Genomic DNA, 26,877 nt, shown 5'->3' with positions numbered 1-26,877 from the left:
CAACCAAGAGTTATGAATATGTGTGGCAGATATTGCCTGCTGGTACTCATCCCCATATCCATTCTTGTATAATCTCCCCTGTACAACCAGGGCTTGAAGGATACTTGAAAACCACATTTCTCAGACTCCCTTGTCAGCTTGGTTCTAGTTAGGTTTTGCCACTGGGAACTCTCACGTGAAGTTTGAAGATGGGAGGAAGGGAGAAGCCCTTCTCCTTCTGGCAGTGCCTCTGACAACATCAGTGGTAGTGGTTCCTGCCTAGTGAAAGTGGAGGCTGTTCCAGCAGCATCAGCAATAAAAGCCCCAACAGCATCAACAGTGAGTGCAAATTTGGGGGCTTCAGCTCCTTGATCCTTGGGTAATATCTTTTCTCCTTTCTACTCCTCTAAACCAACATTATAGTAGCTTCCTGATTTCTGCATAAACCAACTTTTGCTCTTGTGCTTCTCCAGGCCTCCCCACAGCTCTGTAATGAATTCCTTGCATTAAATTCTTCTCTACTTGGAATACATATATAATGATTTCTGTTTCCTTATTGAACACTGCTTGATACAATATACAACCAGTTTTTTGTGCGTACACACCACACACACACACAAATGAGGTTCAGAGAGGTTGAGTAAGTTTCTCAAAGCCACAGTTAGTGGCCTAACTGGGATTGGAATTTAAACATGTCTGACTCTGAAGTTCTTATTCTTTCCCTGATCTACAGATGGTTTTTGTTGTTGGTGTTTTGTATTGTTTTTTTCATAGCTAAATGAAATAGAAGTATTCTTAAGAGAGTTGCTCGGGTGACCAAACTTGACGTTCTCTTTGGGTAGGGAAAAACCAAAAATGGCCATTATGGAGCAGATGGCTGGGATAGTAATCAAAGGAACAAACCTCTCTATAAAATCAAAGAGCAGGAGGGTGGGAATGAAGTTGTGAGGGAGGTGGAAAGATAAGGATAAGAGATTGTGGTCACGGAGTAGGATGCTGGAATTTAAGGAATTCCTATACAGATGGAGCAATTCTGAGTGATGACCAGGTTCAGGGTTTGGTCATAGTGATTTGGTGACTGAAGTGGGGATTTCAATCAGCAACGTCTTCAACAATTGCAAGGGTATATTCAAGAAGTTGTAGATGATGGCAACGAGAATGGTAGAGAGAATGCTATGGCTGACTGGCATGATGCCAAAGGAGGAGAAACTTAACCTGCATAGAAAGAGGAAGAGAAATGGTACATATATTTGTCGGAGTCATGCCAATGCTGGCCTGCTTCCCATCTATTAGGAAAGCTACAGGACCCTATGTACAACAGAACAAAACACAGCCTGGTCCTGCGCCATCCTCACAATCATTGCTATGCTTGAGCCCATTGTTGCAACCATTGTTTCAATCCATCTCGTTGAGGGTCTTCTTCTTTTTCACTGACCACCTACTTTACCAAGCATGATGTTCTTCTCTAGGGACTGGTCTCTCCGATAACATGTCCAAAGTACATGAGATGAAGTCTTGCCATCCTCACTTCTAAGGGGTACTCTGGCTGTACTTCTCCCAAGACAGATTTTTTTTTGTAGTTCATGGTATATTCAATGTTCTTCACCAACACCATAATTCAAAGGTGTCAATTCTTCGGTCTTCCTTACTCATTGTCCAGCTTTTGCATGCATATGAGGCGATTAAAAATATCATGCTTGGGTCAGGAGCACCTTAGTCCTCGAGAAGACATCTTTGCCTTTTAATGCTTTACATAGCTCTTTTGCAGCAGCTTTGCCCAATGCAATATGTCATTTGATTTCTTGACTGCTGCTTGCATGGATGTTGATTGCAGATCCAAGTACAATGAAATCCTTGACAATGTCAATATTTTCTCTGTTTATCATGATGTTTCTTATTGGTCCAATTGTAAGGATTTTTGTTTTCTTTATGTTGAAGTGTAATCCACACTGAAGGCTGTAACCTTTGATCTTCATCAGTAAGTGCTTCAGGTCCTCTTCATTTTCAGCAAGCAAAGTTGTGTCATCCGCATATTGCAGGTTGTTAATGAGTCTTCCTCCAATCCTGATGCCCTGTTCTTCTTCATATACTCCAGCTTCTTTGATTATTTGTTCAGCATAGAAATTGAGTAAGTATAGGTAAAGGATACAACTCTGACATACACTGTCCCTGATTTTAAACCATGCAGTATCCCCTTGTTCTGTTCAAATGACCACCCATTGGTCTAAGTACAGGTTCCCTATGAGCATAATTAAATGTTCTGGAATTCTCATTCTTCTCAATGATATCCATAATTTGTTATGATCCAAACAGTTGAACGCCTTTGCATAGTCAATAAAACATAGGTAAAAATCTTTCTGGTATCCTCTGCCTTCAGCCACAATCCACTAACATCAGCAATGACATCCTTCGTTCCACATCCTCTTCTGAATCCATCTTGAATTTGTGGAAGTCCCCTGTCAACACACTGCTGCAACCATTTTTAAATTATCTTCAGCAAACTCTTACTTGCGTGTGACAATTATGATAAATTTCCGCATTTGGTTGGATCACCTTTCTTTGGAACGGGCATAAATATGGATCTCTTCCAGTCACTTGGCCAGGTAGCTGTCTTCCAAATTTCTTGGCATAGAAGAATGAGCACTTCCAGCATTGCATTTGTTTGTTGGAACATCTCAATTGGTATTCCATCAATTCCTGGAGCCTTGGTTTTCGCCAATGCCTTCAGTGTAGCTTGGATTTCTTCCTTCAATACCATCGGTTCTTGACCATGTGCTACCTTCTGAAATGATTGAACATAGGCCAATTCTTTTTGGTATAGTGACTCTGTGTATTCCTTCCAACTACTTTGGATGCTTCCTGCATTGTTCAGTACTTTACCCATAGAATCTTTCAATATTGCAACTCAAGGCTTGAATTTTTTCTTCAGTTCTTTCAGCTTGAGAAATGCTGAGTGTTCTTTCCACTGGTTTTCTAGCTCCAGGTCTTTGCACATTTCATTATAATACTTTACTTTGTCTTCTCAAGCTGCCCTTTGAAATCTTCTGTTTGCTCCTTGCTTCATTTCTTCCATTCACCTTAGCTACTCTACATTCAAGAGCAATTTTCAGAGTCTCTTCTGACAACCATTTTGGTCTTTTCTTTCTTTCCTGTCTTTTTAATGACCTTTAGCTTTTTTCATGTCTGATGTCCTTGATGTCATCCCAGAATTCACATGGTCTTTGGTCATTGGTGTTCAATGTGTCAAATTTATTCCTGAGATAGTCTCTAAATTCTGGTAGGACATATTCAAGGTCATATTTTGGCTCTCGTGGAATTGTTTTAATTTTCTTCAGCTTCAGTTTGCACTTGCATATGAGCAATTGATGGCTTAGTCCACAGCTGGCCCCTGGCCGTATTCTGACTGATAATATTGAACTTTTCCATCGTCTCTTTCCACAGATATAGTCTATTTGATTCCTGTGTATTCCATCTGGTGAGGTCCATGTGAGTAGTCACCATTTGTGTTGTTGAAAAAAGATATTTGCAATAAATAAGTTGTTGATCTTGCAAAATTCTGTCATAGGATATCCAGCATCATTTTTATCACCAAGGCCATGTTTTCCAACTATTTATCCTTCTTCTTCTTTGTTTCCAACTTTCACGTTCCAATCTCCAGCAATTATCAATACAGCCTGATTGCACGTTCGATCAATTTCAGACTGCAGAAGTTGGTAAAAATCTTCGACTTCTTCATCTTTGGCTTTGGTGGTTGGTGCATAAAGTTGAATAACGGTCATGTTAACTGATCTTCCTTGTAGATGTATGGATGTTATCCTATCACTGACAGTCTTGTACTTCAGAATAAATCTTGAAATATTCTTTTTGTGTGTGTGTGTGTGTGCTTTAAGTGAAAGTTTACAAATCAAGTCAGTCTCTCATACAAAAATTTATATACACCTTGCTATATACTCCTAGTTGCTCTGCCCCTATGAGAGAGCACACTCCTTCTCTCCATCCTCTATTTCCACATCCATTCAGCCAGCTTCTGTCCCCTTCTGCCTTCTCATCTCCCCTCGAGACAGGAACTGCCCACATAGTCTCATGTGTCTGCTTGATCCAAGAAGCCCACTCTTCACCAATATCATTTTCTATCTTATAGTCCAATCCAATCCCTGTCTGAAGAGTTGGCTTTGGGAATGGTTCCTGTCTTGCGCTAACAGAAGGTCTGGGGACCATGACCTCTGGGGTCCTTTTAGTCTCAGTGAGACTATTAAGTCTGGTCTTTTTACGAGAATTTGAGGTCTGCAGCCCACTGCTCTCCTGTTCCTTCTGGGTTTCTCTGTTGTATTCCCTGTCAGGGCAGTCATCAGTTGGAGCTGGGCACCATCTAGTTCTTCTGGTCTCAGGCTGATATAGTCTCTGATTCACGTGGCCTTTTCTGTCTCTTGGGCTCATAATTACCTTGTGTCCTTGGTGTTCTTCATTCTCCTTTGCTCCAGGTGGGTTGAGACCAATTGATGCATCTTAGATGGCCACGAAATGTTCTTTTTGATTATGAATGTAACGCCATTCCTCTTCAATTTGTCATTCCCAGCATAGTAGACTGTGTGATTGTTTGATTCAAAATGGCCAATACCAGTCCATTTCAGCTCACTAATTCCAAGGATATCAGTCTTTATCCATTTTGTTTCATTTTTGTTGACTTCCAATTTTCTAGATGCACACTTCGTACCTTCCACGTTCCAATTATTAATGGATATTTGCAGCTGTTTCTTCTCATTTTGAGTCATGCCACATCAGCAAATGAAGGCCCTGGAAGCTTTACTCCATTCACATCATTAAGGACGACTCTACTTTGAGCTGGCAGCTCTTCCCCAGTTGTGTTTTGAGTGTCTTCTAATCTGAGGAGCTCATCTTCTGGCACTATATCAGACAGTGTTACGATGCTATTCATAAGGTTTTCACTGGTCAATATTTTTTTAGAAGTAGATTGCCAGGTCCTTCTTCCTATTCTGTCTTAGTCTGGAAACTCCACTGAAACCTGTCCACCACAGGTGACCCTGCTCACATTTGAAATACTAGTGGCATAGCTTTCAGCATCATAACTACACACAAGTCACCACAGTACAACAAACAGACAGACAAGTTGTGGAATGTAGAGAAGCATATTAACCATGGCGTGTGAGCTCAAGAGGGCACCATGGAATGCTTGAGATGGAGAGGTACAAGGAGGGGCATTAGAGCAGTTTGGAGGTGAGATTCTTCACTCTCCCTCACCCCACCTCCACTCTATTAGCAAGTCCTATAGACTATACCTTCTGAATATCTTTTAATCTGCACACATTCTCCATCCAGTCCAGGCCTCCAGGATCTACCACCTGGACCATAGCAACAACCTCCTCAATGGTCTCCCCACATCCATTGTGCCCTCCTTTCACCCACTGTCCACCCCGTAACAGCCAGAGTAGTCTGTCTAAAAGAGAAATCTCATCATGTCACTTCCTTGTCTAAAATCCCTGACCAGGTCTCTATTGCCCAAAGGATAGACAAAACTAATGCTTCCTAGTCTGACAGGGATGCACCCAACTCCCATGGACTTAGAAGCCCCAGTCTCCTTCTCCAGCCTCGTCTTTCACCAGCCCCCTACTCATTCCCTGTACTCAGCCTTGCTGAGCTGGTTGCAGTTCCCACTTCTGGCTGTGTCTTCTCCACTTGCTTTTCTCTGCTCACATTGTCTCTTCTGCCTGTAATCCTTCCTGACATGGTTGTACACCCAACCAAACCAAATCCGTTGCCATCAAGTCAATTCCGACTCATAGCGACCTTATAGGACACAGTAGAACTGCCCCAAAGGGTTTCCAATGCTGTAATATTTACAGAAGCAGATTGCCGCATCTTTCTCCCATGGTGCAGCTGATAGGTTCGAACCACTGACCTTTCAGTTAGCAGCCAAATGCTTAGCCACTGTGCCACGAGGGCTCCTTATGGTAGCACACAGTAGGCAGTTAATATAAATTTGCCAAAGGAATTGTATAAGTTCTACTCATCTTTAGAAATCAGTTCAAGTACTATATTATAGGTGAAGCCTTTTCTGATCCCTAGTCAAATAGTTGTCAGGCAGTTTGGAGCCTAAAAACTTGGTCAGTTTGTGACCAGGAAAGAACCAAGCGCTGTAGCCTTGACCAAGGTGACACTTGCTGCCCTAGATGCTATGGACACCAGGGGACTGGGCAGGAGGTGTCAGATTCTCTCTGCCAGCACGGCTCCTAAGGCTCCAGCTGGACCCCCTAGGGGCTGTATTCTGTAAATATGTTCCATGGTGCCAGGTCCCTCTGTCCTCTTTCCTCTTTCCAACTTGCCTCTGATACCCAGCGGGCATCGCTCAGCTTCCCTACCCTCAATCTCATTCCATTTGTTATGCCAAGTTCATGGGAATCAAAGCCTTGTCTTCTGGTATGGTGCTGCCTGAACCACCTGAAGTCTCAATTTGAGGGCTGGCAAAGAGAAGTCCCTCAGATGGCAATCCTGACCCAGTCAACTTTGCACAGGCATAGATGCCCCAGGCCCGATTGTTCCTCACACCTTGGGGCCAAGCTGTACTCAGTTATTTGTGAGTTCAGTCAAAGTCCTAGCTCTGCCTCTTACTTGCTGTGTAAACTCAGCATTCCTCTTCCTACTCTGGTCCTCTGTTTCACACTGTGTGTAGGTAGTCTGGAAGAATTCAGTTTATGATCTGGATTTAGGAATCATCTGTGCAGAAATGAAGCTTGTCCTCAGCCTTCCCTTCCCTTGATTCCCACAGCTTCATTTGAGCTTTAGAACCTCAAAAGAGAAATTGCTAAGATCCCAATTCAGGGAAAGAAGTAAGATTGGTCCACAACCACAGACGCAAGTGAAGAAGCATTCTGGCTTTATTGTAAAGAAACTGGGGATATAGGTGGGGCCAGATTTGCTTCAGGGGGCCCCTGAGTGACTGCAGCCTAGGAGGTCGGCCACTTTCTGGGGCTGGGGGAGGGCCTTGGCTGCATTTAGTTTGTCCACGTCACTGTAGCAGTAAACACTGGGGCCATGGATGAGGTACAGGCTGGGACCATCGGCAGAACATGAGTTGGGGCCAAGGGACTTTTCCACACACAGGGCCGCATCAACCTTATTGTGGGGCCAAGGGAGTGCAGTCCATACGGCTTGAGCGCCTAACTGCAGGTCCAGCCACCACAGCCGCTGTCCTGGGAAGAAAGCACCAAACATAATATGGCTTCCATGTCAGCGGGATCCTGACCCAGCCCTTTGCATGCCCTAGCAGGGATTTGTGCCATGTCAGCAGAATATGACACCCCCTAGCACCCAGAAGCCGCTTACCTGCCATGATGTGGAGCCGAGAAGACCCAGGGCAAGTAAAGGCTGCATCCACAGCATCAAGGCTCAACCCATGAGGACTCCCAAGTTCCTTCTCTAGCCGCTTTGGATAACCACTTACTAGGTTATAGCCTGCCTTTGTCAAGAAGATATACACCTGGGTGCCCTGAAGAACAAAGGACATTAATCAACATAGAGTTGAATATTCTTGCCTCAGTCTCTACCTCAGGCCTTTCCTTGGGCTAGCACACACCTGGATCAGATAGAGCTTGTCATCCCAGGAGAAGGCAGCATCCACCGCGGAAGGGCCCTGTGGCCACTGGTGAGCAACAGGCCAGCTATGCCACCCATCCCGGCTCGTGTCCAGACGCCAGTAGTGGGACCCTGTGGGGCAACAGAGTTGCTCTAGTGCTGTCGGTAAACGGCCGAGCAAGGAAGAGGCTAGTGACAGATGCAGGGGTGAATTCTGAGAGGGAGGAGAGAATGCATCCAGAGGCCAAGAGAGAGGAGACCAGTGTGAGAGGGAGGAGTAGATCAGGACTTGGGCAGTAATGTTGGGCGTTGTGACTCGTTTCGAACTGGAGTCAGTAGGGGCTGACAGAAAGACAGGCACGGAAAACAGTTGTCAAGTTGCCAGACAAGGCCAATATCACTGGGTTTGGTGAGGGGCTCCCTATGCCTTGCAGGTGTCTATGTGCAATGATGTGGTCACAGACAAAGAGGTATAATGGCCAGAAGTTAGAAGGAAGTACCATAAGAAGTTTCTACTGAGTCTTCTTACTCTGGGCAGGAAAGTGAGGGAGTAGCTAGGTTAGCATCCCGTTTTCCTTCTTCCCTTCACATAGCAACTTATCAAAGGAATTGTCTAGGCTGCCTTTTAACCTTTCTTACTCAATCCACTCCAATTATACTTTTGTTTTCCTTTTCCACTGAAATTGATCTTATCAAGCCACCAGTATCTTCCATTTTGCCAAATCCAATGGTCTATTCTGTCTTCATCTTAGTCTAACTCTCAGCAGCATTTAACCACTCACTACTTCTTCTTTAAGTATTTTTTATTGATCTTGAATTCTGTGATACCAGCCTGATATCTAAATATCGGAATCCCCTAGGGCTTAGTTTGGGCCTCTTCTCTTTTCTGTCTATACCCACACCCTTGGTGATTTAATGACTCTCAATCTGTTCTCTTCAGCTCTGACCATTCCCTTGAGCTTCAGGCTCAAACTCAATTGCCTACCTGATATAGTCATTTGGCTGTCTCATTAGGCACCTCAAACCTAACATGTCCAGACTGATTACTGCCTCCTCTAAGTACACAGAAATACACACACACACATACTCCTCTAGTCCTCCCCCAGTCTTTCTCAATTTAAGAAAATAAAACCACCATCTACCCAGTCCCAAAAAGTTGAGTTATTCTTTAAAACTCTCTTTTCCCTTCTTCACTGCAAACAATATCCAATCTATCATTGATCTGTCAAATTCACCTACAAAATATATCATGAATACACTGCACCACCCTCACTGCTGTCATCCTATCCAAGCCATCCACACCTTTTATTTGGTCTACTATAGAAACTACCAGCTAGATTCCCTGCTTACATAATTGAACCTCTATAACTTACTCTCCACAAAAAGCCAGGATGATCTTTCTGAAATAAATCAGAACGTATCATGTCTCTGCTCAAGACCTTCTCATGGTTTCCTTTCACAGTTGAAAATCCGTAGCAGTTGTGTGTAATCTGGACTCTGCCTCCCTCTCTAACCTCTTTCAAGCTACCTTCTTGCTCCTTCACTCTTTTCCAGCCACACTGGTTTTCTTTCCTGATTCCTCAAAGTATTTGCTGTTAATCCTACCTAAAATACATTTTCTCCTGTCAATTCTGACTCATGATGACCCTATGTGCTAACAGAGCTCTATAGGGTTTTCTTGGCTGTAATCATAATGGAAGCAGATCACTAGGCCTTTTCTTCCTTTTCTTTCTCATTACTGCTGGCTGGGTTCAAACTGCCATCCTTTAGGTTAGCAGTCAAGTGCAAACCATTTGTACCACCTAGGGACCTTCCTCCTGTGCTTTGCATGGCTAATTCATTTTCATCACTGAAATCTCAGCTCAAATATCATCTCCTCAGAAAAAGGACCCGCTCATTCCGCTCAGCTCTATCCCATTATCCTGTCTTATTTCTGTCACAGCTCTTAATACTCTCTAAGGGTATTCTTTCCTTCTTTCTCTTCATTATGCCCTCTCTCCATCTAGCAGGCTCTATGAGAATAGGCACCTTGTCTGTTATCTTGACTACTGTAACAGAGTACCTAGAAGAATGTCCAGAACTGATCAGGTGCTTAATAAATACTTGCTGAATTAAAGGGGTGGTGTTCTTGCCACAGTCACGAATTCTCTTTATAGATGTGTACTGGGCATGTCATGGTGACTGACATACACATCTTCTCCTTCTGCTGAAACTACCCTGCTCATTGTCCTCTAGTTTGAGAACCAGTGCTATGCTGCAGAGGGATTAACTAATGAGCTCCTAATCTCACAGTAGCCAAGACATAGGCTGGCCATCAGCCACTTTAATATAATCTGGTATGAAAATATGGCCTGGGACGATTAGATTCTCCCTCTGGAATTCTGACTAGAGAAAGCAGAGCAACTGAGGCAGTTATCATTTGGAGCTGAAGCTGAAAGTTCATGAAACAAAGAGAAGTGAAGAGGACAGGATGGCACATGTGCAAGTAAAAGTTGTGAAGAAGCAGAAAGAAAAAATAAGAAACTATGAGACAGAGAAAAGAGAAAGACCAGAGAGAGGAGAGGACCAGCCCCACCCTGAGTAGCTGGGTCACATTTGTGCTTTCACCAAGATAGTATGTCCTCACCTCAGCTGGGTGTTTTTAAACATAATGGTGTTCTCTCCATGCCTACATGCTCTCTCAGCAGCTATGGAACATAGCTAATACTTCTGATTTGGGAATAAAGAAGCAATCATTAGCTTCAGCTGGATTTTCATCGTAGCCACATGGTCTTCCTACAGCTCTGTGATCTTCCCATGGCTAGGTGTTCCCTCTACATCTCTGAGTGGTCACTGGAGGCCTGTTTTCTCAACCTACCTCTGGATCTGATTTTGCCTATGTGCTCTCATCATAGGCAAAAAGATGTATAGTCTCCCGGTACTCTCATGTTCTTACTAGGGCATTTGTTCTCAGTATAGTTCCGTATTTGCACCACAGGTATATGTTTTCATCGCCGCTTTATGTTCTCATTATGGTGTGCATTCCTGATGTGGGGATATGATCTCTTTGTGGCTGAGTATTTTTCATTAAACTGGGCAGTCATAGCTGTCCAGGCTCATCCAGGGTGATGGAGCAAAAAAAATGTATTTTCACTAGTCTATATTCTCACCACTACCTTGTATTTGTATCTGATTATATATACATCATATGGTGGCTATAACAAGGTTATTCACTCCGCCTCTTGGAGCTGTTCTCAAGTTTGGAGAAGACTCATAACTACCTGTCTGCTTAATCCCAGAATATCTCTAGGTATTATTAGATGGCATGTACCAGTTGATATCACAGATCTGGAGACAAGTGTCTCCACTGGCCACTTAGAGGGGAAACCTAAGGCTAGAAAGCCAAATATTGAATATACTATGTACTGCCAAAAGAACAAACAAATCTGTCTCGGAAGAAGTACAACAAGAATGCTCCTTAGAAGCAACGATGGTGAAACTATATCTTACATACTTTGGACATGTCGTCAGGAGGGATCAGTCCCTGGAGAAGGACGTCATGGTTGGTAAAGCAGAGGGTCAGTGAAAAAGGAGACCCTCAATGAGATGAATTGACACAGTGGCTGCAACAATGGGCTCAAGCATAACAACGATTGTAAGGTTGGTGCAGGATCGGGCAGTGTTTCGTTTTGTGGTACATAGGATCGCTGTGAGTCAGATCTGACTCGACAGCACCTAACAACAACCACAAAGGTCCTAGGGTACTCAACACTTCTGGGTGGATTCTCAGCAATGGGAATACCTCATCCCCAGGGAATGCTGTACCAAGGCACCTGGGAAAAGTCAAAGCCTCTGAGTACCACTTGAAGGGGAGCCAGAAGACCTGGAGCAAGGGGGATATGAGAAAAGAACCATAGATGGTACTGAGAGGTAGACAGATGGATGAAGTTAGACTTGGACAATGAGAAAAAATGTTGAAAAATATGCAGCAGAAGAGACTAGAGACATGAAAGTGCGTGTTAAGGATGAGGGACAGATGGGGCAAGATAGGGACACAGTGATGAGAATGGCAGAAATAGGTCAGGAATGGAAGACCCAGTGGAAGAGATGCAAGGTATGGAGACAGAAAATAGAGAATAGAGAACTGGGGGGATCTGTTACCAGCGAAGGCATAGGTGGCACCATGGATGTCAGACAGCAGTGCAGACAAGACGAGATCTGGGCTACAGCGCCCAGGTCTGTTCCCCATGCCAGGGTAGGTACCACTCCCATGGTCAGTCCGATTACTATGTCCAGGGCCATGGCCTGCGGGGGTGAAGAAATAGGTGAGCGGAACACAGAGGGAGGCCAGAGGTCAGAACGAGATCTGAGGTAGAAGAGAAGCCTGGAATTAGTGGGAGTAGAGCTTCATATGAGGACAAGAGGGAAGGGGCAGGATGAAAATGGCGCTGGGGGGAAGGGCCAAGGTGTTGTAATATAGAGTTAAGATGGGAGCTGGGGTACGTGGGTTCACAAGGTTAGGTAGGGGAGCTGGACAAATTCCAGTGGGCCCCAGGGGCAAGGGCTTTCTCACCTCTGCCAGGGCAGGACATGAAGTAGTCTCGGGCATCCCGAGGGTACTTGGGAGGCACCTCTCCCGTGATAGGATTGAAACGCAGGAATTTGTTACCCTGGAAGCAGTAGTAGCGGCCGATCCATCGCAAGGCAGAGGAGCAGTTCCCCACAGCTGGCCAGGAACGCTCCTTTTTGGCTCCCGTAGCAAAGTCCCAGAACCACTTGTGGTTACCTTTGTCCAATCAAGCAACAAGCATTCAGTGAGGTCAGGTTATGCTCAGCCTGTGCTTGCACTGGGCCCCAAGACACACCCAATATGGTCCTGGCCACATGGAGCTCACCAACCAGCAGGGAGACAATTGAGGAGAGTGAAAATCCCATAAAATGAGGCAGCAAAAGTGCACATCATCACCTCAACAAGGGCAGGGGTAAGAGTCAGGGAAAACTTCCAGAGAAAGTGAAACAAACAAAACTAAAGAGGGGGAAGATAGAACTCCAGAGAGAAGAAAGATCCCAAAGCATGAAGCAAATTAACAAGGGCAGGGGTAAGAGTCAGGGAAGACTTCCAGAGAAAGTGAAACAAACAAAACTAAAGAGGGGGAAGATAGAACTCCAGAGAGAAGAAAGATCCCAAAGCATGAAGCAAATTGTGTGTGCAGAGAACAGCACAGAGTTTCTAGAGCTTAGTATTCAAGATAAGGGCACAATAAGAGAAGAGGCTGGAGGGTCAATAGGGGCTTGGTCATGGGGAGATTTGTATACCAGACTAAGGAACGTAGATGTGTCCCGAGGGTCATAGGGAACAATGAGAAACTTTTAGCAAAATCATACCCAGTTTAAAAAAAAAGTTGTCATAGTGTTGATTCCAACTCATGGTGACCCCACGTGTTGCAGAGTAGAACTGCACTCCATAGGATTTTCAAGGCTGTTGATCTTTCAAAAGCAGATTGTCAGGCCCTTCTTCCAAAGTACCTCTAGATGGATTTGAACCACCAATCTCTCAGTTAGTAGTCAAGCACTTAACTGTTTGTGCCACTCAGTTACCTTGCCCAACATGTCTTCCAGTCATCCTCTCCGCCCAGTACTTGACCTGTAGACTGTAACCGGTTTCTCTAGTTCTTCTCTTCCTTAGAAAGCCATTTAGTTGTTCCACCAGCACCATTATCACTACAACTATCACCATTATTATTGACACCACTACCACCAGCATCCCCAACCAGCCCAGCATCTTGGATTTCAGTCTGAACTGACCTTGGAAGAAGAGGACACCTTCTTGTTGGCATTCTCCACGGGGACATTCCACAGCTGCATCCAGTGGGGATGGGATTCCAGGAAATTCATCTTGGAGCAACTTTGGATATCCTTTCTCCTTCTTCCCAGGAGGATACACCCAGACTTTGTCTCCCTGCAAACAAAAGCACTCTCTTTTTAACTCTGCACTCCCAGATACTGCTACTCTGCATTCACAATGAATACTTACACAATATCCTTCTACTGCCCTACACATTCTCAGTCCATCTGTGGACAGCAACATGTTGTCTCCTTGCATAAATACATACATTCAGTTTGTGAAAACCCAGGCACTATTACCATAACGCATGCACACATCTGATTGTGCACAATCAGGCACTCTGGAGTCACACTCATCTGTAACACCATCAGTCTTGGCAAACAACATCCACAAATATTCATCCCCAAATCATCCATCCATTCATACATTCATTTATCTTGTTATTCATTCAAGACACAGTCGCTGAATGCATGCTATATGCCAGGTGCTGTGCTAGGCACTGGATAAAGGGATGACAAGACCCTGTCTCTGCCTTCGAGGAATTCACCATACAAAAGCAAGAAGAATCCATACAATCCCAGCAGTGGAACTCTAAGGTGGTGAGCATGCAAACTGCATTGGGAGTATGGGGGAGTGCCTAAATCTGCCTAGAGAAGTCCTGCAAGGCTTTACAGAGGAGGAAGCATTTTGGCCAAGAGTTGAAACAAACAAACAAAAAAACCAATCTGTTGCCATCTGGTCAATTCCGACTCATAGTAACCCTATAGGAGAGAGTAGAAGTGCCCCAGTAGGGTTTCCAAGGAGCAGCTGGTGGATTGAACCTACTGACCTTTTGGTTAGCAGCTTGTTATGGATTGAATTGTGTCCCCCCAAAATGTGTGTCAACTTGGCTAAGCCATGATCCCCAGTATTGTGTGATTGCCCACCATTTTGTCATCTGCTGTGATTTTCCTATGCATTATAAATCCTACCTCTATCATATTAATGAGGCAGGATTATTGGCAGTAATGTTATCGAGGCAGGACTCAATCTACAAGATTAGATTGTATTGTAAACCAATCTCTTTTGGGATATAAAAGAAGTAAGCAGAGACACATGGGGACCTTATACCACCAAGAAAGCAGCACCAGGAGAAGAGAGTGTCCTTTGGACCTGGAGTCCCTGTGCTCAGAAGCTCCTAGACAAGGGGAAGACTGATGACAAGGACCTTCCTACAGAAGTGACAGAGAGAGAAAGCCTTCCCCTGGAGCTGATGCCCTGAATTTGGACTTCTAGCCTACTACCCCCATGCGTCTGTCAGTTTTTCATACTGTGGGGGCTTGCGTGTTGCTGTGATGCTAGAAGCTATGCCACCGGTATTCAAACACCAGCAGGGTCACCCACAGCAGATAGGTTTCAGCTGAGCTTCCAGGCTAAGACACACTAGGAAGAAGGACTCGGTGGACTACTTCTGAAAAGAATTAGCCAGTGAAAGCCTTATGAATAGCAGCAGAACATTGTCTATATAGTGCTAGAAGATGAGCTCCTCAGGTTGGAAGGCACTCAAAAGACGACTGGGAAAGAGTTGCCTCCTCAAAGTTGAGTCGTTCTTAATGATGTGAATGGAGTCAAGCTTTCAGGACCTTCATTTGCTGATGTGGCATGACTCAAAATGAGAAGAAGAAACAGCCGCAAACATCCATTAATAATCGGAATGTGGAATGTACAAAGTACGAATCTAGGAAAATTGGGAATAGTCAAAAATGAAATGGAACTTATAAACATTGATGTCCTAGGTATTAGTGAGCTGAAATGGACTGGTATTGGCCATTTTGAATCGGATAATAATATGGTCTACCACGACGGGAATGACAACTTGAAGAGGAATGGAATTGCATTCATCGTCAAAAAGAACATTTCAAGATCTATCCTGAAGTACAACGCTGTCAGTGATAGAAATATATCCATAAGCCTACAAGGAAGACGAGTTAATACGACTATTATTCAAATTTATGGACCAACCACTAAGGCCAAAGTTGAAGAGATTGATGATTTTTTTTACCAGCTTTTTCAGTCTGAAATGACTGAACATGCAATCAGGATGCATTGATAATTACTGGGGATTGGAATGTAAAAGTTGGAAACAAAGAAGAAATGGTAGTTAGAAAATATGACCTTGGTGATAGAGATGATGCCAGGGATCATATGATAGAATTTTGCAAGACCAACAACTTCTTCATTGCAAATACCTTTTTTCACCAACGTAAACTAGTGACTATACATATGGACCTTGCCAGGTGGAACACACAGGAATCAAATAGACTACATCTGTGGAAAGAGACAATGGAAAGCTCAATATCATCAGTCAGACCAAGGCCAGGGCCAAATGCTGAACATCAATTGTTCCTATGCAAGTTCATGTTGAAACAGAAGAAAATTAGAATAAGTCCACAAGAGCCAAAATACGACCTTGAGTATATCCCACCTGAATTTAGAGACCCTCTCAAGAATAGATTTGATGGGTTGAACACTAATGACCAAAGACCAGACGGGTTGTAGAATGACATCAAGCACATCATATATGAAGAAAGCGAAAGTCATTAAAAAGACAGGAAAGGAAGAAAAGACCAAAATAGCTGTCAGAAGAGACTCTGAAACTTGCTCTTGAATGTCTGGCAGCTAAAGCAAAAGAAAGAAATGATGAAGTAAAAGAACTGAACAGAAGATTTCAAAGGGTGGCTAGAGAAGACAAAGTGAAGTATTATAATGACATGTGCAAAGAGCTGGAGATGGAAAACCAAAAGGGAAGAACATGCTTGGCATTTCTCAAGCTGAAAGAACTGAAGAAAAAATGCAAGCCTCGAGTTGCAATAGTGCAGGATTCTATGGGGGAAAATATTAAACGATGCAGGAAGCATCAAAAGATGGAAGGTATACACAGAGTCACTATACCAAAAAGAATTGGTCAAAGTTCAATCATTTCAAGAGGAAGCATATGATCCGGAACCGATGGTACTGAAGGAAGAAGTCCAAGCTGCAATGAAGGCAAGGGTGAAAAACAGGCCTCCAGGAATTGATGGAATATCAATTGAGATGTTTCGACAAACAGATGTAGCGCTGGAAGTGTTTACTTGTCTATGCCAAGAAATTTGGAAGACAGCTCCTGGCCAACTGACTGAAAGAGATCCTTATTTATGCCTATTCCCAAGAAAGGTGATACGACCAAATGTGGAAATTATCAAACAATATCATTAATATTACAAGCAAGTAACATTTTGCTGAAGATCGTTCAAAAGCGGCTGTAGCAGTATATCAACAGGAGCTGAAATTGCTAGAAATTCAGGCCAAATTCAAAGGAGAGAACGTGGAACCAGGGATATCACTGCTGATGTCTGATGGATCCTGAGTGAAAGCAGAGAATACCAGACAGATGTTTACCTGTGTTTTATTGACTATTCAAAGGCATCCAACTGTGTGGATCATAACAAATTATGGGTAACATTGAGAAGAATGGGAATTCCAGAACACTTAATTGCACTCATGAGGAACTTGTACTTAGATCAAGAGGCAGTTTGAAGTTAGGAAAGGTGTGTGTCAGGGTTGTATCCTTTCACCATACTTATTCAGTCTGTATGGTGAGCAAATAATCTGAGAAGATGGACTACATGAAGAAGAACAGGGCATCAGGATTGGAGCAAGACTCTTGAATGACCTGTGTTATGCAGATGACACAACCTTGCTTGCTGAAAGGGAAAAGGACTTGAAGCACTTATTGATGAAGATCAAAGACCACAGCCTGCAGTATGGATTACACCTCAACATAAAGAAAACAAAAATCCCCACAACTGGACCAATAAGCAACATCATGATGAATGGAGGAAAGATTGAAGTTGTCAAGGGTTTCATTTTACTTGCATCCATGGAAGCAGCAGTCAAGAAATCAAAAGACGTGTTGCACTGGGCAAATCAGCTGCAAAAGACCTCTTTAAAGTGTTCGAAAGCAAAGACATCGCCTTGAAGACTAAGGTGCTCCTGACCAAAGCAATGGTGTTTTCAATTGCCTCATATGCATGCGAAAGGTGGGCAATGAATAAGGAAGATGGAAGAATTGATGGCTTTGAATTGTGGCGCTGGTGAAGAATATTGAATATGCCATGGCCTGCCAAAAGAAGGAACAAGACTATCTTGGAAGAAGCACAATCAGAATGTTCCTTAGAAGCAAGGATGGAGAGACTCAGTCTCACATACTTTGGACTTGTTATCAGGAGGGATCAGTCCCTGGAGAAGAACATCATGCTTGGTAAACAAGAGGGTCAGTGAAAAAGAGGAAGACCCTCAATGAGATGAATTGACACAGTGGCTGCAACAATGGACTCAAGCACAAAAACAGTTGTGAGGATGGTGTGGGGCCTGGCAGTGTTTCATTCTGTTGTGCATAGGGTTGCTGCGGGTCAGAACCAACTCAACGGCATCTAACAATAACAGCAACAGCCTACTAGACTGGGAGAGAATAAACTTGTTTATTGCTTGTTGAAGCCATCCACCTGTGGTACTTGTGTCATAGCAGCACTAGGTAACTAAGACACAGCAGCAGTTCTTAAGCGCTGCACCACCAGGGCTCCATGAGTTAAGTGAGCAACAATTTTCCAGATGGACAAGTGAGAAAAGGGTGTTACCAGCAGGGGGAGCAGTGTAAAAGGGAGCCCAGACACAAGGAATCACAGCGTGCTCAGAGAGTTTATATAATCTCATGTGGCTGGCACACAGTTAATCTGGCCGGGGAGGAGATAAAACTGAAAAGATAACCAATGGCCAGATCATGAGACCTCATGCATACCTGGCTTGGAGTGGCCAGGTTTATGGAGCAGTTTTACTGTGTAACACATGGGATTGCCGTGAGTCAGAATCAATTCGATGGCAATGAGTTTGGTTTTGTTTTTTTGGAACATCTAAGTTAGAGATGTCTGCTAGGAAATTGGAAAGAGACGTCTGGAGCTCAGGAGAGAGATCTAGATCTGGTACTTACAGCATAGAGTCCTCATAGCCGTGGCAATGATTGAGATCACCCTATGAGGGTATTGAGAGGCTAGGACAGATCCCGGAGGAAGATTCGGGGATTGGCAGAGGATAAGAAGCCTGAGAAGAGCAGGGAGAGAGGCAGGAGGGAAAGCAGAGTTTGTAGTCAGGGCTGCCCCAAACCATAAGCACACTTGTACAAGTGAGAAGAAGGCACCCCTTCCTCTGAGCGCTGGGTCAGGGCTCATGGCTTGGTGCACAGAGTGGGCTGGGCTTTATCCTCCACTTGTCCCTTGGCCAGGTGCCATTGTGGTGTGAACAACCTGACCAGCCATATGAAGAGGACCTGAATGCAGAGGCATGAAACCAAGGAAGGAAATTGTCAAGAAGGAAAGAATGGCCAACAGCATGAGGTATAGCAGAGAGGTCAAGAACTAAGATTAGGAATGAAGAACAGCCACTAGATGTGTGGTACCTGCCCTGCACACACACAGGCACACTCCCTTTGCCAGATCATCTGCGGGAAAGGAAGGCACAGATAGAGGAAACTTGGTACCTATTGGTCTGGGCTCAGTGTTAGGACCACTTGGGGGAAGGCCTCTTGGGTAGATGCCAGCCCTTCCTGGTTCAACCCTGACCTTGGCCCAGCAGTACCTTGATCAGGAAGACGCTGTCATGACCACGGCGGAATGCAGCATCCACATGGCCAGTGAAATTCTTCCAGTGTTCTGAGATTGACTCTCGGGCCCATTCGTGACCCTTCCACACGAAGTCCCCTGAAAAACCCACGGTCGTTCAGGGACCCAGAACAAACATTTGGCCTAAGAGATAGTTACAGAGAAGCTGCGAGTGATGCCCTCAGTTAATTCCTAAGACTGCACACGGATGGAGAGCCCCTCTGTGAAGGGGACCAAGTCTGGGGCCTCCAAGTGCCCCAAGACAGCCCCTCCTACCTTTAAAAAACAGCATGGTCCCACTGTCATCCAGGGTGGCAGCATCAAAGCCCCAGCCATCCGAGCATTGTTCTGAGGGTGGGAAGGGGCATGGCAAAGTAAAAAACCAGTGATAAAAGACAGAGACACAGCCAGACAGAAAGACGGACTCAGGGAGTCTGGGCCTTACCTAGGATGTCTGGGTCTGGCTTGGTCCCGTTCCCACCTTCAGCTTCATTCACAGGGGCACTAGTCCTGGAGATAAAACAGATGCCTGGGTCTACTGTGACCAATGCTTCTCCCTAAGCTCTTGACTCCAAACCTAAAACAGACCAGTTGCCATCAAGTGGATTCCAACTCATGGCAACCCCATGTGTGTCAGAATAGAACTGTGCTTCACTGGGTTTTCAGTGGCTGATTTTTCAGAAGCAGGTCATCAAGCCTGTCTTTCCAGGCATGTCTAGGTGGACTTGAACTTCCAACTTTTTGGTTAGCAGCTAGCACGTTGACTGTTTGTACCACCAGGGACTCCTACCCCAAATTTACCCCAGGCCTAAAAAAACTGACCTCATCCCACCTTAGCCCAGACCCCAGTCCTCCAGCCCTAGTCCCAACTTTACTCACGAAGCAAGAGGGTAGGCGATGGCCAGGGACCAGCACAGGCCCAACAACCCCAGCACAACAGGTGCTCCCGTTCCCCCAGCCATACTGAGTCTGAGAGGTCACAGGACAGCTCTAGGCCCCTGGTTGAACCCCCTATATAGTGATGGCAGCAGCGCCACCCCCACCTCCAGCCCTAGTGGAAATGAGCTGCCTCCCAGGACTATGCCAATATTGGCTGATTACATCATTGCAAATAAGGTCAGAGTCTGGACAAAAGCCTGAGTCCAGGACTCCCTCTTCCCGGCATAGGTTCCCCATCCCCCTTTTTCAACTTTCAAGCAGTGACTAGCCCATAACATTGATGTGCAGCTGTGACTCCCATCATCTTGGAGATGGGTCTGGTGCCTATAAAGACAGAGAAGGGGGTAGATTGATTGAGGTTCACCTTTCTGTGGTTTAATTTACCTCTACAATGCAGAAAGGGAGAAAAGGAGGAAACTAGCTTTTTTAAAAAACAAACAAAACTTTATTTCTAGTTTTAATTTTTTCTTTTTTATTGTGATAATACATACATATATAATAAAACATTTGCCGTTTCAACTTTTTTTACATGTCCAATTCACTGACTTTACATTCACTATGTTGTGCAACTGTAATTGCTCTGTTCCCAAATGTTCTCATCATCCTTAACAGAAACTCAGTGCCCTTTAAGCAGTAACTCGCCTTTTCCACCTCCTATCCGCTCCCTGTTAAACAATGATAAAATGTGGTCTTTATACACTTGCCTGTCCTAAGTATTTCATACAATATTTGTCCTTTCGTGTCTGACTTACTTTACTCAACATGTTTTCAAGGTTCATCCATGTTATATGTATCAGAACTTCCTTTCTCTTTACTGTCGTCGTTGTTTTTAGGTGCCGTCGAGTTGGTTCCAACTTTTAGCGACCCTATGCACTCTTTACATGCACTCTTTATAGCTGAGTAATATTCCGTTGTATTATATAAATACATTTTGTTTATTCATTCATCTGTTGATGGACACTTGCGTTGTTTCCACCTTTTTGGCTATCATGAATAGCGCTGCAATGAATACTAGTGAAACAAGTATCTGTTTGTGTCCCTGCTTTCAAGTCTTTCGGGAATTGCTGAATTGCACGGTAATTCTATGTTTAGCTTTTCGAGGAACCACCAAATTGTTTTCCACAGTGTCCACATCATTTTACAATCTCACCAGAATGAATGAGATTTCCAATTTCTCCACATCGTCACCAACACTTGCTGTTTTCTGATCATAAGCCATCCTAGTGGTGGCGAAGTGTTACCTTATTGTGGTTTTGATTTGCATTTCCCTATTGATTAATTGGAGTCCCTGGGTGTGCAAAGGGGTTAAAGCGCTTGGCTACTAACAGAAAGGTTGGAGGTTTCAGTCCACCCAGAGATGCCTCAGAAGAAAGTCTTGATGAGCTACTTCCCCAAAATCAGCTCTTGAAAACCCTGTGGAGCACAGTTCTACCCTGACACACATGGGATCACCGTGAGTCGAAACAGACCCCACGGCAACTGGTTTGGAATGACTAATTTGTTGAGCATCATTGCATGAGCTGCTGGCCATTTGTATATCTTCTTTGGTGAAATTTCTATCCAAGACCTTTGCCCACTTTTTCATTGAGCTATTTGTCTTTTTGCTGGAACTAACATTTTTGTGTACGAAGTGCCAAGCCCTGCTGTAGAACAGTTACAGCCAGAGACACAGATTCTTATATACACTCAGCAGCCACACGTACAGATAAACATACTACTTAGAAATACTCCGAGAACAGCTTTTTTCTAAGCACCATCCAGGGCCTTTCTGGGTCATCCCCAGGTCTCTTCAACTTTGCCCTTGGACTAGCGATTTTGGGGTCAATAATGTCTCACCGTTGCCAAATGCCCAAGCTCCACCTCCACCCTCACCCCCACCCTCACTGACAAAGTGCTTTGGAAAAATCCACCCCCTGCCCTGTCCCGGCCCAGGGAAGCTCTGACAGTAATGGGCCCTGGAAGAGGAGGTGTCACTCTTCCAGAGAGCACTACCGTAATTAGTCTTTCTGGGTAGTTTCTACCTTAGGGAAAAAGTGCTTTATTTACTTACCACAGAGTAAATAGAAATGTTACTGAGGTTTCATTATATTTGCAGCTAATTCCTGCTTAAATGCTATCTTCTGGAAGAAGCCTTTGTTGACCACCTTATCTAGCCATTTCAGGCCCTTGCTTCCTTTATGTCACTTATTAAAACTTGAAATTATTTCACCTGTCCACTTGTTTTGTTTTGCCTGTCTTGTTTGCCATTATATTCCCACCACCTAAAACAGTGCCTGGTATATAACAGATGTTCAATAAGTATTTGCTGAATAAAAAAAAATAGATTTCAAATAGAACTAGAGTTGTTAGTGTTGCAGTAAAATTTCTGACAATTTTCCTCCTCCTGGGGTGAGAGGAATATTAGGAATTGGGGGTACCTTGTGATGTAGAACAAAATTCTAATTTATAAAAAAAGACCAGACTTACTGGCCTTACAGAGACTGGAGAAATCCTGAGAGTATGGCCCCCGGGCACCCTTTTAGCTCAGTAATGAAGTCACTCCTGAGGTTCACCCCTCATCCAAAGATTAGACAGGCCCATAGAACAAAACGAGACTAAAAGGGCACACCAGCCCAGGAGCAAGGACTAGATGGCAGGAGGGGACAAGTTTGAGAAGGGAGAGTGTTGACATATTGTGGGGTTGTTAGCCAACGTCGTAAAACAGTATGTGTACTGTTTAATGAGAAGCTAGTTTGTTCTGTAAACTTTCAGCTAAAGTACAATAACCTAACCTGTTGTCATTGAGTCGATTCCGACTCATAGCGACCCTATAGGGCAGAGTAGAACTGCCCCATAGAGTTTGCAAGGAGCATCTGGCGGATTCGAGCCGCTGACCTTTTGATTAGCAGCCACAGCACTGTGCCACCAGGGTTTCCAAAGTACAATAATAAATAAATAAATAAATGAAATAAAGATTGTGTGTCAACTTGGCTGGGCCATGATTCTCAGTGTTTTGGCAGTCCTATAATGTTGTGATTAATTCCATGTTGAGATGTGATATGCAATCACCCCCTTGATGGGCTCTGCTGTGAGTATCCAATCAGTTGAAAGGGAATTTCCTTGGGCGTGTGGCCTGCATCAAATATAAGCGGACATTCCAGCAAGGCTTGGGGGCTTTTTTGCTCGTTCTGGACCCTGCAGCTGGTTCTTGTTTATCTGACCTCTAGGTCTTGGGACCTGAGCTAGCAGCTTACCTGCAGTCTTGCCTGCCAATCTTGGGATTCATCAGTCTTTGCAGCCTGTGAGCAAGAGCTCTACTCTCTCACCTGCCGATCCTGGGTTCACCAGCCCCTCCTGCTGCATGAATCAGGAGAAGCCTCTATTCTGACCCACAGAATTGGGACATTCCAGACTGTACAAACCGTGTGAGCCAATTCCTTGATATAAATTCCTCTCTCTATATATAAATATATATTTATATGCTTTACTGGTTTTGCTTCTGTAGAGAACCCAGCCTAAAACAGACCCTTTTCAATATCGTTTCCTAATTTCCTTTTCCACCCCAGTGTGGCTTAAATGCCATTATCAGAGCATCCCTCCTCCCCACAGACTAGGCCAGCAGGGTCTTCTTCATTGCAGGTGACCCATGCTGAAGCTCAAGTTCTGAGCAATTACTGACAGGCAGAGGACTATGTCCATTTGGGAACCCAGGCTCTGGATACATCGGTCATTCTGGTGCTGGTCACAGGGTACAAGGCAACCCTTTTCAGACTGGGCTTGCTTCTTTTCCCTTCATTTGAGGCCACTTGTCCTGAGCCCAACACTCTGACTGGTCTGAAGAGAGACTGTGTGTCCATACTTGGACCTGAGTGCCCCCTGGAGGCCACAAGAATCAATGAGCTCCCACCCTTCAACCTGAAGCCAGAGCCTGAGTTTTTCTTAAACAACCTTCATAGCCTTCCTCCCTCACCCCCTCAGCCCTGGCTGTGGGGCTCAGTAGCTGACACCCTCAGATGCTCCTTCCCCTTCCTCTGCAAACCTCTGCTGCCCAAAGTGTGTTTGAGGACCTCAATCTCTTGCTTGATTTCCTGGGAAATTCAACCCCAGGGAAGTTTAACTATCTTCTTTTTTATATAATCTGGCACTTCTCAATCCTCCTAACCAGCAGCTTTCTGATTTCCTCCAGGTGGGGTCTCAATGTGCGCCTGTGTATGTCTTCATGGACAGAGCTTCTTCCTGCATTGCCAGGGGTCAGATTTAGGCCAGACACTGACCCACTGCCTTTCGGAATGACTGTGCCCAGACCTGAGCTCTTGGACCTTGACCATTTTCCCTGGGCCTGCTAAAGGTGGCTGTCTGTGCTGGTCCTGTTGTCTGTGGCTATATGCTTTAAGGAGATGAGGCAGGGTTCCTATTCCCCAGGCTTCCATGGTTTAGTGACAAAGCTCTGGGCAGCCAAAAAGAGCATTGCGCTCCCAATCAATCTCTGCAGCATGCACATTTTCTCTTGCTCTAAAATCGGGCTTCCTGCATAGCCCGTTCTTGCTTCTCTATGAATAAATAATTTATTAGCTCATATCTATTGGATACATGCATGTGTCAGGCACTGGGCTAAACACTTGACATGGATCATTGCATTAAATGTGTGTGTGTGTGTGTGTGTGTGTGTGTGTGTGTGTGTGTAGGACCGGGCAGCATTTCATTCTGTTATACATGAGGTCACTATGAGTCAGAACCAACTTGACAACACCCCTGGTGGTGTAGTGGTTAAGTGCTATGGCTGCTAACCAAAGGGTCGGCAGTTCGAATCCACCAGGCGCTCCTTGGAAACTCTATTGGGCAGTTCTACTCTGTCCTACAGGGTCGCTATGAGTCGGAATCGACTCGATGGCACTGGGTTTGGTTTGGTTTTGGTACCAACAACAACAAAAAAGAACATATAAGCAATATATATATACCAGTACCACCACTAGTTCCCATCAAGTTGACTCCAACTCATGGCGACCCCATGTGCATCAGAAGAGAACTGTGCTCCATAGGGTTTTTAATGGCTGATTTTTCACTAGACTGCCAGGCCTTTCTACTGAGGTGCCTCTGGATGGCCTTGACCCTCCAATCTTTTAGTTAGCAGCCAAGCATGTTAACTGTTTGCACCACCCAAGGACTCCATACATATGATAAAAACCCTGTGGCCATCTAGTCAACTCTGACTCATAGAGACCTAGAGGTACTATTATCAGGCTGATTTTACAAATAAGGAAACAAGAATTAGCCATTTTACCCAAGTCATACCATTAGCCAGTGGTAGTTTTATGATTTAAACTCTGGCTGATGTGGGCTGCCTGACTTCTTAGGGTGTGCTCCTAATGCTTTCAAGGGGAGTGATGGTAAATGTTAACAGTCAGGGCTTGCCAATTTCTGTAGTGTAAATACTCCCACCATGGTCAACTTCAAGCAACCAACAAAATGTTACCAAACACAGGGTTAGGCACAGTAGCACCCCATTATATATCTCCACCACACGGATACTACAGATGTAAATAACTTCAAGAACACAGTAAGATGTAATAAAATAATTAGGAGATAACAAGTTTTGAGTATTATCTTTGTTTTTAATAAAATGCATTTAAATTTATATAACTTAATTTTTAGTTAACAGCTGAGTTCAACAATCAGCTTTCAAACCTCCTGAAAATTTGACAATCAACTCTCTCAAGCCAGTAAGTAGTAGCTCCAGTACTCCACTCTCCACCCTGCCCTAATGAACAGGACTTCATCTGCTTGTTTACTGCTATAACTTTAGCACCTACTACACGCCTGCCACTGTATAGATTCAATAAATATTGAAGCCTGTTGTTCCTACTTCCTAATAGTACCTAAAATCTGTCCACTTTTCTCCGTCTTCACCAAGACTTCCATATGGTCCAGTGGTGCCCCCTTGATCTCTGCAAAGACCCCAGATCTTCACAGGTCATGAATACTCCTCCTATCCTTGGCCCAGGAATCATACCAGGACAATGTCTTCATCTTTTCCATGACCTCAGATGACCCATCTTCCCAGGTTCATCATTCCCTAAATTTTGTTGAGTGCTTGCTCTGTCAGTGCCCATGCTAAGCACCAGAGGCATGACGAAGAGTAAGGTGCTATAACTTACCAGTTAGGAGTTGGACAGCTATAGTTTCAAGTCTTGGCTCTGCTCTTCATCAGCAATAGGAACTATATTTCTCTAAGCTTCAGGCTTTTGTGGAATGGGAGAAAGCATAGTCCCTACCTCACAGTGCACTCAGATAATGGAGCATTGGGTTTGAGTCATCTCTGGAATTGGCAACCAAACCCTGACAGATTAGAACTCAGAAGGGGGTGCCAGGACTCCAGTCCCACTGTGGGCAAAGGGCAGCAATCTTGGCAGAGTTAGACAGCAAGGGCTTCAGCAATGAGCTCTAAAATTTGGCATGGGGGCTCCCGCACCCGTTTCTGCCTAGGCTGGCCCAACAGGGGGTGACCTTGGACAGGAAGGTAAAAGGCAAAAGCAAGGGAAACACGCAGACTCTCTACATGCTTTTGCAGATATTTCTGAGGGCCTTGCTGGGTGTACTTGCACAAGAGTACACAGGGAGTGGGGGGTGCAGTGTAATCACACCATAGTCTCTGATCCTCCATCAGGTCCCTAGTGCAGGCTTGTGGCTCTTGGCAAATAGGCAAAGGACTTGCCTATTTCTGCAGGAGACGCAGGGCCCCAGATGGGGATTTGGCAGGTGACTCAGTGTACCAGGTGTTCACTCTTTCTTACTCTCCTCTCCTGAAGCTTCAAAACATCAGGACCCAGCTTAGGGAACTAGGCCCCTTGCCCCTAACAATGCTTGCCTGCCTGCCCACCATTTATTGTAGAGCTA

At 44.6% G+C, this 26,877-nt stretch overlaps 1 protein-coding gene across 1 annotated transcript; it reads right to left on the bottom strand.

The window, feature by feature from the left end:
• Positions 1–6,894: 6,894 nt before the first annotated feature.
• Positions 6,895–20,363, bottom strand: HPX (hemopexin). The gene is made up of 10 exons (XM_064288520.1): positions 19,945–20,363; positions 19,511–19,575; positions 19,342–19,413; positions 19,043–19,164; positions 13,354–13,507; positions 12,122–12,334; positions 11,710–11,853; positions 7,571–7,701; positions 7,321–7,483; positions 6,895–7,187 (listed from the first exon to the last, which is right to left on the bottom strand). Exons 1-10 carry the CDS (start codon positions 20,025–20,027, stop codon positions 6,916–6,918), a joined length of 1,419 nt encoding a protein of 472 aa, XP_064144590.1. The 5' UTR covers positions 20,028–20,363; the 3' UTR covers positions 6,895–6,915.
• Positions 20,364–26,877: the final 6,514 nt, after the last annotated feature.

The sequence above is a fragment of the Loxodonta africana genome, chromosome 7, assembly GCF_030014295.1.
Source record: "Loxodonta africana isolate mLoxAfr1 chromosome 7, mLoxAfr1.hap2, whole genome shotgun sequence".
NCBI lineage: Eukaryota > Metazoa > Chordata > Mammalia > Proboscidea > Elephantidae > Loxodonta > Loxodonta africana.
The sequence above is the reverse complement of the archived record's forward strand: the minus strand, read 5'-3'. Positions and strand labels throughout refer to the sequence as shown.